General features: G+C 38.5%; 1 protein-coding gene across 1 annotated transcript; it reads left to right on the forward strand.

Annotated features, from left to right (window-relative positions):
* Positions 1-885: 885 nt before the first annotated feature.
* Positions 886-10785, forward strand: LOC106872970 (protein obstructor-E). Its single transcript, XM_014920156.2, has 3 exons — positions 886-1315; positions 6830-7036; positions 8376-10785. The coding sequence occupies exons 1-3, from the start codon at positions 1024-1026 to the stop codon at positions 8579-8581; spliced, it is 705 nt and encodes a 234-aa protein (XP_014775642.1). The 5' UTR covers positions 886-1023; the 3' UTR covers positions 8582-10785.
* Positions 10786-13698: the final 2913 nt, after the last annotated feature.

The raw sequence follows: 13698 nt of genomic DNA on the forward strand, positions 1-13698 counted from the left end.
GGCTCATATTGTAGCATGGGTTTTGCTTGTTTGACACAACAAACTAGAATAACTTTGGGAAATTCCTTTAGTGACAAAATGTATGTGTAATATGACGTGGTATGTGTGTGTGTGTGTATGTGTGCGTGCGTGTGTGTGTGTGTGCGTGTGTGTGCGTGTGTGTGTGTGTACAGAGTGTGTGTGTGCGTAAATGCTTCCACAGATACATATAAATACATAACAGAAAAGAACAGCTACAGACATGCGTGTAGTATATATCAATACTACACTGTATATACACATCCATCCATCTATACATACATACATACATACTTACACACATACACACATGGATGCATACATACATACATACATACATACATACATACATACATACATGCATATATATATATATATATATATATATATATATATATATATATATATATATATACATACACGCACACAAACACACACGCACACAAACACACACACGAACACACATATATGCATATATCTTAAAATCACTCAGAAATATGTATTTATATTGACACATACATATGTATGTATATATACAATTTTTGCTGTATGAGTGTGTGTGTGTGTGTGTGTGTGTGTGTGTATGTATGCAAGTTCACACGAAGCATAATCTATTCACACAAATATATATAAACATTAAAAATAAAATGAAACACACGTTCAGACACATACTCAAACACAAATTACACGTATACACTCGTATACAAATGAAAACAACACGTTTATTGATGAATATCATACATTAGTTGGCATAGTCACAGATACACACAAACGCACACGTAAACAGAAGCCCATCCACACGCTCAAATACACATACTATAAAATTTCATAAATGGACAAATATATCCGTCTGCTGAAATACAAATACATCATTTACTTTTAGGAGAGGAAAACACGGAAGCTGAATATAACATTGTTTCTCTTTCTCTCTCTCTATATATATAAAGAAAGAGGAAACATGCTAAGAAGCCGGCTTTACTGTTGAAACGACAAGAGAATTAGATCATGTGGTCCTCTAAAACTATACTCTTCATATTTCTTGTGCCGTTGCTCGCACGATATGCCAAGAGCCAAGACGATAATTTCGGAGCTGACCCTGGTTGTAGAGATCCTTGGACATCTGAATGGACACGTGACCCAAATGACTGCACTAGAGTGCACTACTGTGTACAAGGAAAACAGATCTGGTCGATAAAGTGTAATAACAGTCGAATTTGGTCGAACGTGGGTCACGCTTGTGTGGAACCAATGTCACAATGGGATGACTGTAACCAAACTCCCACAACACCGTCTATAAGTGAGTGGAATTTTATTGTTGTTGTTGTTGGTGTTATTATTATTATTATTATTATTCAGTTGTTTTATTTTTATAACGTGCTTTCACTTCACTACCGAGCGCAGTTCTGTGTGCCTTGGGTATGTGCTGTGGTTTGCTGTGATGCTCTTATGCTTACTGTATTGAAAGTGTTTTGCGTAGGATGTGTGCAGTGCCCGGTAGTGCAATTTTCTGTATGTTATATATATTTGTAAGTCCTGGTGTTTTTGTTATGTATTTGTTTGAATATTTCTTTTATTATACCTAATGTTATGTATTTGTCTGAATATTTTTTATCATACCTTATTATTATTATCATTATTATTGAGTGAGAGAGCAGTGCATGTCATCAAAGTGACACTGGGGTAAAATATACGAAACCCAGTATACCCATCATGATCACCCGTCTGATAAGGGTACACCAGGCAAATACATCACAACAATATATGTGCGCGACATGGTGATCTCATATCACGATATACAGTGCATGACCTTGCAGGCGGAGTCTATTTAGAATTTTCTTCAGGTCGAGTAGCCCATGCCGCTCAAAAGGTCGATGAAAAAGGGTTGTTTAAGAGTGTTGAACGAAAACCCATGTTTCCAGAGTTTAATTCCTCAAACTTCAAAGAATTCCTCTCAACACATGACTATGATACTCCCCAACTACTTCTGCTCATGATCAGAGACGCACACATTGTCAGCCACTTAGAAAAATGCTCAACTGGTTAAGGTCAAACAACTGACAAGCAAATCTGTATTACTGAGCAGAATATTTGTTGTAGCCCATCTTTTATACAAAGACAAAACAATGTACATGATAACGCTTCCAATCAGTTAAGCTCAGAAGCCATGAGAGCCACTACCTGGTACTGCATGAAGGGATTTTATTGTTGTTGTTGTTGTTGTTGTTGGTGATGTTGTTGTTGTTGTTGCTGTTATTATTATTATTATTATTATTATTATTATTATTATTATTATTATTATTATTATTATGTTTGACTTTTGCTTTGTATTTGTACAAGTTGACTCCATGTCTCACCCAGAGACCTCAAAAGACAAGTTAGAAGTTCATGCTGGTGTTATGCTTAGGGTGCCATATATTTGGTTTTGTACATCGTGTTGTTCTAGAGAATGTTTAAGAAAACATAAGAAAATTATGAGATTGTTTTCAAATTGAGATTACATAGACAGTATTTTACATAGGATATGGGCAGTTCCTATGAGTCTATCTTTTGAATTTCTGCTATTTTGGGATTTCCTGGTATCAGTAAGAATATCTAAGGCAGCAGCTTTAGCTCAGCTTTTTATCCGCTTCGCCTTTTCTGCACATATTTCTAGTATATCTAATTCCGGAATTTGTTGTATTTAGAATTCACTTAGATATTCCTTTGCCTGTTTTGTTACTGAGTATGATGCTTTCTTGTTAACATTTTTTGAGAAAAGTTTTAACATCCAGTCCTCAGAGGTAGGTGTCTTGGCCAATTGTGCCAATCTTCATTGTTAATGCCAGTTGCAAAAGTCTACGACCTCCCTCTTTTCTTGACAGAGAAAGTCGTTCTATATCTGCCTTAGGGTGGGGCATTCTATGCATTGTCAACAGTTTTCGTATTTTTCTGTCAAGATTATATATTTCAGTAATTGACTAGTTAATGATATTGAAACTGTAAGTCCCGACTGACATGGCTAAAGTATTGATCACTTCGATCATTCCTTCGTAACACAGTGTAGGTAAACATGTACCGGGGTCTATAGTCATCTGTCTAGTCACAAGAAGAAGGCCGTCAGACAGATAATTTCCTTAAGATGTGCGATGTGCCCAATAAAGCTGCTTTCTGCAAGACCTCAATCTTGCATGGGATTTCCAGTAGCCTTAAGAAGTCTTAAAGTTTCAATGGGGTTGAGCCCGACGTTCCGATCACCACTGGTATCACTTTTACATTACCCTCTCTCATTCCATACAGTCTTGCCATTTCCACTTTCAATTCGGAGTACTTGGTGATTTTTTTCAACCTCTTTACTCACAATATTCATGTCATTTGGTATGGCTACATCAATGAACTGACAGTATTTGTCTCTCTTGTTCAATATGACAATATCCGGCCGACGGTGTTCGATTACACGATTCGTCTGAAAATCATAGTCCCAGAGTATCTTTACTTTTCCATCCTCCCTCATAACTTTACTTGGCACATGCTTATATCAGTTCTCTGATACTTCATATTGGTACTTTCGGCATAAGAGCCGATGAAGATATACACACACTTTATAGTGGCGGGGCTTGTATTCTTTTTGTGCAGTCTCACACTCACTTACCAAGTGGATCACATTTTCCACACTCTTTCCACAGTCTGCATTTTTGGGTATCAGAAGTTTTATAGATGTTATACTTCACTGAATTGGTAGCAAGAGCCTGGTCTTGTGCAGCAATGATCAGGCTTTCGGTGAAATGCTTCGAATTACCTCGCTCAAGTCATGCCCACGATGCTGTATTATATTTGACGTCCTGCGTATTCCTTTCAAACTGTCCATGCATTCCCATTTCAAGAAGGTCTTCTATTCTCTTCTTCTCAGCGCTTTGGTTATACTCTTCTTTGCCCATCATTTCATCTGCATTTACACCCAAATCTTTCGCGGCATATTGCGGCAGATCTTCATCACTATTTATCTAATACTGAGCAAGCGTTCTCCTTTCACTCCTTATACAATCGTCTATACTAATTAGTCCTCTGCCACCATTATTTGTTTTCATATACAGTCTGTTTACGCTTGCTTTATGGTGTAGCACCCCATTGCAGCGTCATCAACTTTCCTGTCCTTCTATCCAGTGTTGATATTTTGTCCTTAGTCCAATCGAGGATGGACGCACTATATCTGACCAATGCAACGGCCCAGGTATTCATTGTGGTAATCAAACTTTTGGCATTCAGGTTGGATTTCAACACCATCTTCACTCTTTTTTGATACGCCTTGCTGATCTTGACTTTCATTTCTCTGTATAGAATGTCATCCAGCTCCCAAATCCCTAAATAACTATACTCACTACCGTCAGGTTCACTTAGTGTCCTCTCCTGATGGTAACCACAATCCTCTGCAGGCTGCTTTCTTCCCGCTTTTCATGTTAAGTACTGAGCATTTGGTAATCCTAAAAATTCCATATTGATGTCCCTACCACACTTGTGGACTGTTTTGGTTTAGGAATCTATCTGTTTTTCAGATTTCCCAAACAATTTCAATTTCAGGTCATCCTTAAACGAAAGATGGTTCAGTGATGGGCCTTTCTTCCCACATCGCTAACCCATCTTAACTTTCTTAAGTGTTATTGTTATGGGTATTAGTGCAATTACAAAATGTAACGGAGGAAACGAGTCACTTTGGAAGATAGGCCTTTTGATATTAACTTCTCCAAGGAATACATTACTGGAGTACAATTTGGTTTTCCACGCTTTCATGTTATGCATCAGAAAATGTGTGATGTTGTCAGCAATATCAAACATCTGCATGCATTCAACGATCCAAGAACGAGGCACCATACCATTTTGCCTTTTTAAAGTCACTCCAAGCCAGAGACATGTTTGTATGACACTTTTTACAATGCCTCAAAACTGCTTTATCGATGACAAGATGATACTTGGTACCCTGAGAACTCTTCCTACATTCATTTTGTTCCCTTTGGTAGTATTTCTTCCTGTGCCAGGAAAGTGTATGTCTTTGCCGCACATATTCCAGTGAGTATCTTCCAGATTATGTTTAGGCATGCTATGGAACGGTAGTTTCCCACAATATTCCCCTTTCTTCTATCTTTCATTACAAGTGTCGTCCTCCCAGTCACCATCCACGCGTCGACTGTACCATTCTGAACACTCATTCAATTCGGCTGTTACTCTTTGATCCACCGCGTGGCATCACTTCAGCCAGAAGCCATGAATCCCATCTGGTCCAAGGGCTTTCCAGTTAGGCGCTTTACCCACTTATTCTTTCACATCACCCACGCTTATGACAATATTCCTTTGTTTCTTTCCTCCTTGTAATTCTGTCTTGATAGTTCCTATCCATATTGCATCCCTTTTATGCACCACATTATTATTATTATTATTATTATTATTATTATTATTATTATTATTATTATTATTATTATTATTATTATTATTGTTATTATTATTATTATTATTATTATTATTATTATTATTATTATTATTATTGTTGTTGTTGTTGTTGTTGTTGTTGTTGCTGTTTTTGATGATGATGTTGTTGTTGTTCTTGTTCTTGTTAAGGCGGTGAGCTGGCAGAAACTTCAGCACGCCGGGCGAAATGCTTAGCGGTATTTCTTCTGCCGTTACGTTCTGAGTTCAAATTCCGCCGAGGTCGACTTTGCCTTTCATCCTTTCGGGGTCAATAAATTAAGTACCAGTTACGCACTGGAGTCGATGTAATTGACTTAATCCCTTTGTCTTGTTTTTCCTTGTTTGTCCCCTCTTTGTTTAGCCCCTTGTGGGCAAAAAAGAAATAAGAAACGTTGTTAGCACGCCGGGCGAATAGCTTAGCGGTATTTCGTCTGTCTTCGTGTTCTGAGTTCAAATTCCACCGAGGCCGACTTTGCCCTTCATCTTTTCAGGGTCGATAAATTAAGTACCAGTTGAGCACTGCAGTTGATGTAATCGACTAGCCCCCTCCCCTCAAAAATGTCAGACCTTGAGCCAAAATTAGAAAGAATTATTATTGTTGCTGTAATGTGGTCGTTAGTTTGATGGAAACGTCATATACATTTTCTGGTGGTATTTGTTAAACTTTTTAAAAATTCTGAGTTCAAATACCGAGGTGAACTTCGTCTTTTATCTATCTATCTATCTATCTATCTATCTATCTATCTATCTATCTAGATGGATAGATAGATAGATAGATAGTCTCTTAAGTTACGGAGACGTAAACGCAACAACACCGGTTTCCAAGCGGTGGTGGGTGTAGACACAAACATAAAGACACACAAATACTCTCTCTCACATACGCGCACAAACATACTCTTTCTTTCTCACACACACATGCTCTCTCTCTCACACTCTCTCTCTCTCTCTCTCTCACACACACTCTCTCTCTCTCTCACAGACACTGTCTCTCTCTCTCTCTCTCTCTCTCTCACAGACACTGTCTCTCTCTCACAGACACTGTCTCTCTCTCACAGACACTGTCTCTCTCTCTCTCTCTCTCTCTCTCACACACACACACACACAGAGACACTGTCTCTCTCTCTCTCACACACAGACGGATACACGACGAGCTTCTTTTAGTTTCCGTTGACTACATCCATTTACAAGGCTTTGCTCAGTCCAAGACTCTAGTAGGAGACACTTGCGCCGGATGTCACGAAGTGGGACTGAACCCAGGTCTATGTGATTGCGAAGCAATTTTCTTACCGCACAGCCAAGCTTGCGCCGGTGTACCGAACCTAATGAATTAAATTCATGTGGATAATTCTTCTCGTCTTTAATTTTTTTTTTTTAGATGATCCGCGTTGCATTAATCCAGATGGAATTAATCCAGATCCAGAAAATTGCGCTCAATTCTTAGCCTGTACCAACCGGTCCGTGGTGGCCACTATGCAGTGTCCAGAAAGTACTTTGTTTTCTACCAGAAACAATACTTGTGATTTGGGATTTTTAGTAGCGGAAGAATGTAAGAACCGAGTCATACCTAGCCATGTCGTTGTCTGTAAGTAAATGCCTTTGACATTTTTTTGTTCCTTATGTGTTTATTGGTTATTAGTCATTGTACTACGATCATGCTGGAGCAATGATCTTTATGGCTTTGGTGCCTATCGCCATTTATTTATGTCTAAAACTCGTCTTATCGATGTATATGTTAAAAGTTTTTCTTTACACAAGAGTTATCGTGTAAAAGGAATACACACCGACACCCGCACGCTTGCCTGTGCGTGCATGAGTGTTTGTGTGTGTGTGTGTGTGTGTGTGTGTGTGTGTGTGTGTGTGTACGCGCGTGCGTGTTTGTGTGTATGCGTATGTGTGTCTCTATGTGAGTACACACATGTACACACACACATCCACAATATAAATTTAGATCTAAATTCTTTGGAAAGAGAAAATAAAAAGGAGAGATTGAGCGAGAGAGAGAGAGAGAGAAAGTGGAGAGAGAGACAGAGAGCGAGAGAAAGAAAGAGAGAGAAGGAGAGAGAGATTGATTGAATATGTAAACCTTTTAAGATACTGTTGTTCCCTTTTTATTGATATGTACGAGGTCAGATCATAACTTATCTGGATTGCTGCTATAAAAAGAAAATTGCAATACGTAAGACCCCTGCATTTAATCTCCTTCGAAGTTGAAACCCGATCTGCTTTTTGAGGCGATCACACTTTACACGCTTTGCTTCCAAGCATAGGCGTAGGAGCGGCTGTGTGGTAAGTAGCTTGCTTACGAACCACAGGGTTCCAGGTTCAGTCCCACTGCGTGCCAACTTGGGCAAGTGTCTTCTACTATAGCCTCGGGTCGACTAAAGCCTTGAGAGTGTATCTGGTAAACGGAAACTGAAAGAAGCCCGTCGTATATATGTATATATATATATGTGTGTGTGTGTGTGTGTGTTTGTGTGTGTGTGTGTATATGTTTATGTGTCTGTATTTGTCCACCCCAACATCGCTTGACAACCGATGCTGGTGCGTTTACGTTCCGTAAATTAGCGGTTCGGCAAAAGAGATCCGATAGAATAAGTACTAGGCTTACAAAGAATAAGCCCTGAAGTCGATTTGCTGAATAAAGGTGGTGCTCCAGCATGACCACAGTCAAAATGACTGAAATATGGAAAAGAGTAAAAAAATAAAAGAGTAAGCACTGCTATAAAGAATGCTATAACTTAGTGTGCATGCGCAACAGAGTTCAAGGTCAATCTGTGCCGAGTGGCTTCACTCTGCGTATTCTAGCTCTCTGTTACCTTAGCAACAATTCCGATACTTTTGATTAGACCTCGTATACGTTGTTCTTGGTTTATATAAAATGATTTCTGATCCGTGTCTTTTAACCTTTTTTCGTTTTTCAGCAACAGCCAGTCCAACAATTGACAAACCTTGTGCAGGCACAGAATTTGGTGACGTTCCCGATATCAATAACTGCGGACGATTTTATAAATGCAACCACGGTCGTGTTGTGGCCCGCATCAAATGTCCAGCAGGGAGTGCTTTCTCCTTGGAGAAACTTCGATGTGATTGGCGTGCCAGTGTTATCTGTGGAGAACGACCCCTTTAAATTGAGATTTTTGCCAAACGAAACATTCTCTCAACTTCTTCAATTTTTTTCTTTATATTATTATAACTACTACTACTACTACTACTACTACTACTACTACTACTACTACTACTACTACTACTAAAGGGGCGACTTGTTAGAATCATTTGTGCAGCTTTACATTTGAGTTCAATTTTCGCCGAGGTTAACTCTGCCTTTCTTACTTTCGGAGTCGACAACATAAGTACATGTTGAGCACTGGGGTCGATTCAGTCGACTAGTTCCCTCCCCCAAAAATTTCAGGCCATGTGCCTTTAGTAGAAAGGACTATTATTATTATTATTATTATTATTATTATTATTATTATTATTATTATTATTATTATTATTATTATTATTATCAATATCATCATCGTCATGAACAGGTAATACAGTGGTTTGGCGTAGTCAACAGTGTACAGAAGAATGCTTTGTAGTATTTATTTTCTTACCTTACAGAATTTCTAGTTGTGTTCGGAGTTCAGATACCGTCATTTTGCGATACGTAATAGAAAGATCCAATGAAATTATATTGAAATGTGCGCAACAAATCTTGGAGAGTGGTCGAAGCTTTCAATGTCTCTGAAAATTTCTGAATACAATTCAAGGGTTTCTTACCGTTTCAGACTAAGTCACATTGAATAGTCTCTAATATCCCCCCGGCCAGACACCTTATAGCGCACCATAACGAGTTTTGTGAGAGAAAGAGAGATAGAGTGACAGGAGGGAAAATTAACCACAGTACTTGACTACTGCATTATTTTTGTGTCCCAAATGAATAAAGGCAAAGTAGATCTCGGCTGTATTTCAACTCAGAACTTAGAATTAGGCAGAATACAGCAAGACATTCTATCCGCGCTCAAGTGACTCACTACTTTACAAGTCAAGTTCTGGGGTTGATTATTCGGCAATAATCTCCCCACTATATGTGGCCTTGTGGGAATGCTAGAAATGATTATAATTTTTACTCAAAGCAACGAGCTGGCAAAAACGTCAGCACGCCGGGCGAAATGCTTAGCGGTGTTTCGTCTGACTTTACGTTTTGAGTTCAAATCCCACCCAGGTCGACTTTGCCTTTCATCCTTTCGGGGTCGATAAATTACGCTCTGTAATCAGCTTAATCTCTTTGTCTGTCCTTGTTTGCTCCTTGTGGGCAATAAGGAAATAAGAAACGATTATATATTTTTTACTATTGTTCGTGAGGTGTCCACAATAGCATTGTCAAGGGCAGGCACGGGCAACCTTATCCGAGAAGCGAGCCGCATGAAAAATGACTCGTCTTCAGGCGTGCAACATTACTGAAAAAAAAAAATATTCATAGCAAATTTTAGGTGTGCCATTCAGAAATTTCCAGAAGTCACAGTTTGTCATGAATGATCAAGGGGTTAGTGGTAAGTATAAGAACCAATGGGGGGCGGGGAACAAACAAAAAGAAACAGTTTTGTTGCTCTCCCTCTTTTCAGACAGGCTGGACAGATGGCACTTTTGTACATTGAAAGCCTATACCGAACCATAATCTATTCTGGAAGACTTTCAATCCACAGTTTATCGTTAAGTTCCAGATATCTCGAGTCTGACAGGACTTCCAAGTCAGGGCTTTACTGCTGTGTGATAAATTCTATTGGGTCAAAAATGCCATCAGCCTGTCAGAGATGACGAATGAACGGCAAAACAGCTCTTCAAGTTCTTGTCATCAACGTCTAAACATTGCTGACACGTTGAGCTTTGTCGAACGGCTGTTGTGGCATTGAAGTCATATCCAAACATCGGTCGATGCATTGCAACGGTCATTCCAAGAAGGAGCAAAGTCCTGAAAAAAGTGCTGCTCTCTAACAAATCTAAGAAAAGATGGATGCAAGTGACAAAATAATGGTTTCCAGAGAGCCAATCCTTGAATTCTATTTGGGAATTATAACCAAGAGAGAGGAAGCAACAGCTGGAAGTGTAAGTTTATCAGAGATTTTGCAAATGACTTTATATTTCATAGGTGGTGGTTTCTGCTCTGTTATATTTGTATATTTGTATATTGTGAACTTAATTTTTAATCTACTTTCACACATTTTTACCTTACGTGCTGTATTTCTCACTTCCCCAACCAACACATTTTGTAATTCTTCTGGTGTAAATGTTCTGTATTTCGTGGTGGGTCCCATGTGGCCAATAAAGGAAGCATTATTATTATTATTATTATTATTATTATTATTATTATTATTATTATTATTATCATCATCATCATCATCATCATCATCATCATCATCATCATCAAAATTTGTTGTTGTCGTCGTCGTCGTCGTCGTCGTCGTCATCGTATATAAAAGTCATTTAGAAGGTACAGATGCTACTTTGAGATTTAGAAATAGCAAGTTTCAAGAATCTATTTTTTTAAAGGATGATTTTAGAATACAGGGTGACCCTTTTTTGCAAGTCGACGATGCATGTCGTAATTCCAATATTCTTTAGTTCTTTATGTAGCTGATTGGGTTTTATGCCGAATGTACAACTTCACACGGGAATTCTTTTCTCACAACTAACTTACAATCTTTTCATCTTTCTGGCTAGGCTGTGATTGTTCTGATTTTTATCAGCTCCCATGATATCCACTTTGTAACGATACAAGAATTGTCAAGTCAATGGTCTTACAATGCTTATTCTGTTTTATACCGACGGCCATATTTGGGCTCCTTGCGTCAATACATTGATCAATTTTCCTAGGAGAAACCTCAGAAAAATCCAAGTCCTACAATTATTATTCACGGTGATATGACTTATATTCATAATAATGTTCCATCATTTCAAATCTACAGATCTAGCAGTTAACATCCTAATGTCCTTTCGACGTATAGGATTAATTCTTTCGTAACTCTTTTAACATTTTCTGCATTTGCCATCTGACAGAGTTTTATCAATCTTAGTCGATATCAAATTCATTTTAATAGCTTATTTTAGAGCAGCTACAATTAGCGATTCAGCTTCTCTTTTCATGTGCCTATGACCTAGACAAAACCAACGACCTTCAATTCCATTTCCTCGGTTTTATACATGAACTGGATATGAACCTTTATATATCTCTTCAGATATTTCATCTGTTTCTTCCGTTCTTAAAATCTTTCACTGCTCTAGTACTCCTTCGATACTTCTAGCTGCACATGATAGCCTTTTCTTATTATGTACGATATAGTTTTTAAAATCCCAACTTGCAATGCTGCCGGTGTCTTTTACGTGTCACAAAATTATACAGTCTTCCCTTCTTTGTAAGTAGAGCCTGTCGATATTATTTATAGAGCAGTGTGCATTATACATTGTGAATAACTTTCTAGTTCTGGTGTTCACTTCATGCAGTTGTGTCTATGTCCTCTTAAAAAGAGGGAGCGACGTGTTTCAACACTGGCCTGGTTCACGTATTCTTTGTTTTAATGACGTTACTTTTATTTCATATTCTTTCAAGTACAGTCATAATCATTCTATTGTACTTTTTGGAAACTTTCTCTCTAATTTCTTTTTCCATAATTTAACAATGTCTTTTCCATCATCCTACAGTACTTACATCCGTCATTTTCTCACAATGATCAAAGATCATCGTGTGATATTTGATATCTTGTGATATTATTACATCTTGACAGTTGTTCACTTCATAACCAATGCTGTATATTTTCATATCTTTTAACTTCAACCAATATACTATGCTAACTCGTCTTGCCGGTTAACAAGAGAAATAAAATATTTTTACATTTTAGTTGTACAATCTGGGGTCATCCATACATTACAGAAGACATACTTCCTCGTTCTTGACAAGCTCGTGAACTGGCAAAATCCTTCAAGCGTCTAACAAAAAGGCCTTGCCGTATTTCTTCCAGCTATTTACGTTCTGGTTCAAATCTCGACGAGATTAACTTTTCCTTTCATTCTGTCGGGGACGATAAATTAAAGCACTAGTTAAGTACTGGGGTCGATGTAATCCTCCTATGACCTCTCATGTATCTGCTGACCTTGTGCCAAAATCAGAAAGAACTAATTATTATTTTCTACTCTAGGAACAAGGCCTGAAATTTTGGGGGAGGGAGCCAGTGGATTAGATCGACTCCAGTACGCAACTGGTACTTAAGTTATCGACTCCGAACCCATAAAAGGCAAAGTCGAACTCGGCGGAATTTGAACTCAGAACGTAAAGACAGACGAAATACCGCTAAGCATTTCGCCCGACGTGATAACGATTCTGCCAGCTCGCCGCCTAAGAACTAATTAATATTTTGGGTGGAAACTTAGTGTTTCGGACTAAATACTTAGCGACATTTCCTCTGGCCTTACGATTTGAATTCAAATGCCACGGATATCGACTTTACCTTTCATTCTTTCGGAAGAAGGCATGAAAGCATATACATCAAGGCTATACCTTTCGCTGAAGAAAAATTTTTATATCCTGGTGAGCATGTATCGAAGTGTTGGCCATTAACAAAAGCGTTCGTTAGAAAATATACAAAGAAATATTCAACGTTAATAAATTATGTATTCAATGTTGACAAATACTATGTTTAATTGCATTAATAATGTTTACAGATCCTAGTAACGCAATTTCCCGAACATCTCTCTATCTATCCATATAACTAATCCATTAATGTCATTATAGAAATGGCTGAGTGTCAAATGGGAAATTAGACGCATTCTTTAGCATATTGTTGTTGTTGTTGTTGGCACTCCGTCGCTTACGACGTCGAGGGTTCCAGTTGATCCGATCAACGGAACAGCCTGCTCGTGAAATTAACGTGCAAGTGGCTGAGCACTCCACAGACACGTGTACCGTTAACGTAGTTCTCGGGGATATTCAGCGTGACACAGTGTGACAAGGCTGGCCCTTTGAATTACAGGCACAGCAGAAACAAGAAGTAAGAGTGAGAGAAAGTTGTGGTGAAAGAGTACAGCAGGGTTCGCCACCATCCCCTGCTGGAGCCTCGTGGAGCTTTAGTCGTTTTCGATCAATAAACACTCACAACGCCCGGTCTGGGAATCGAAATCGCGATCCTATGACCGCGAGTCCGCTGCCCTAACCACTAGGCCATTGCGCCTCAACCAATTTTTAGCTATATTGGTGTAATTCTGTTCATT

This window comes from Octopus bimaculoides, chromosome 6 (genome assembly GCF_001194135.2).
Source record: "Octopus bimaculoides isolate UCB-OBI-ISO-001 chromosome 6, ASM119413v2, whole genome shotgun sequence".
NCBI classification, from domain to species: Eukaryota; Metazoa; Mollusca; class Cephalopoda; order Octopoda; family Octopodidae; genus Octopus; species Octopus bimaculoides.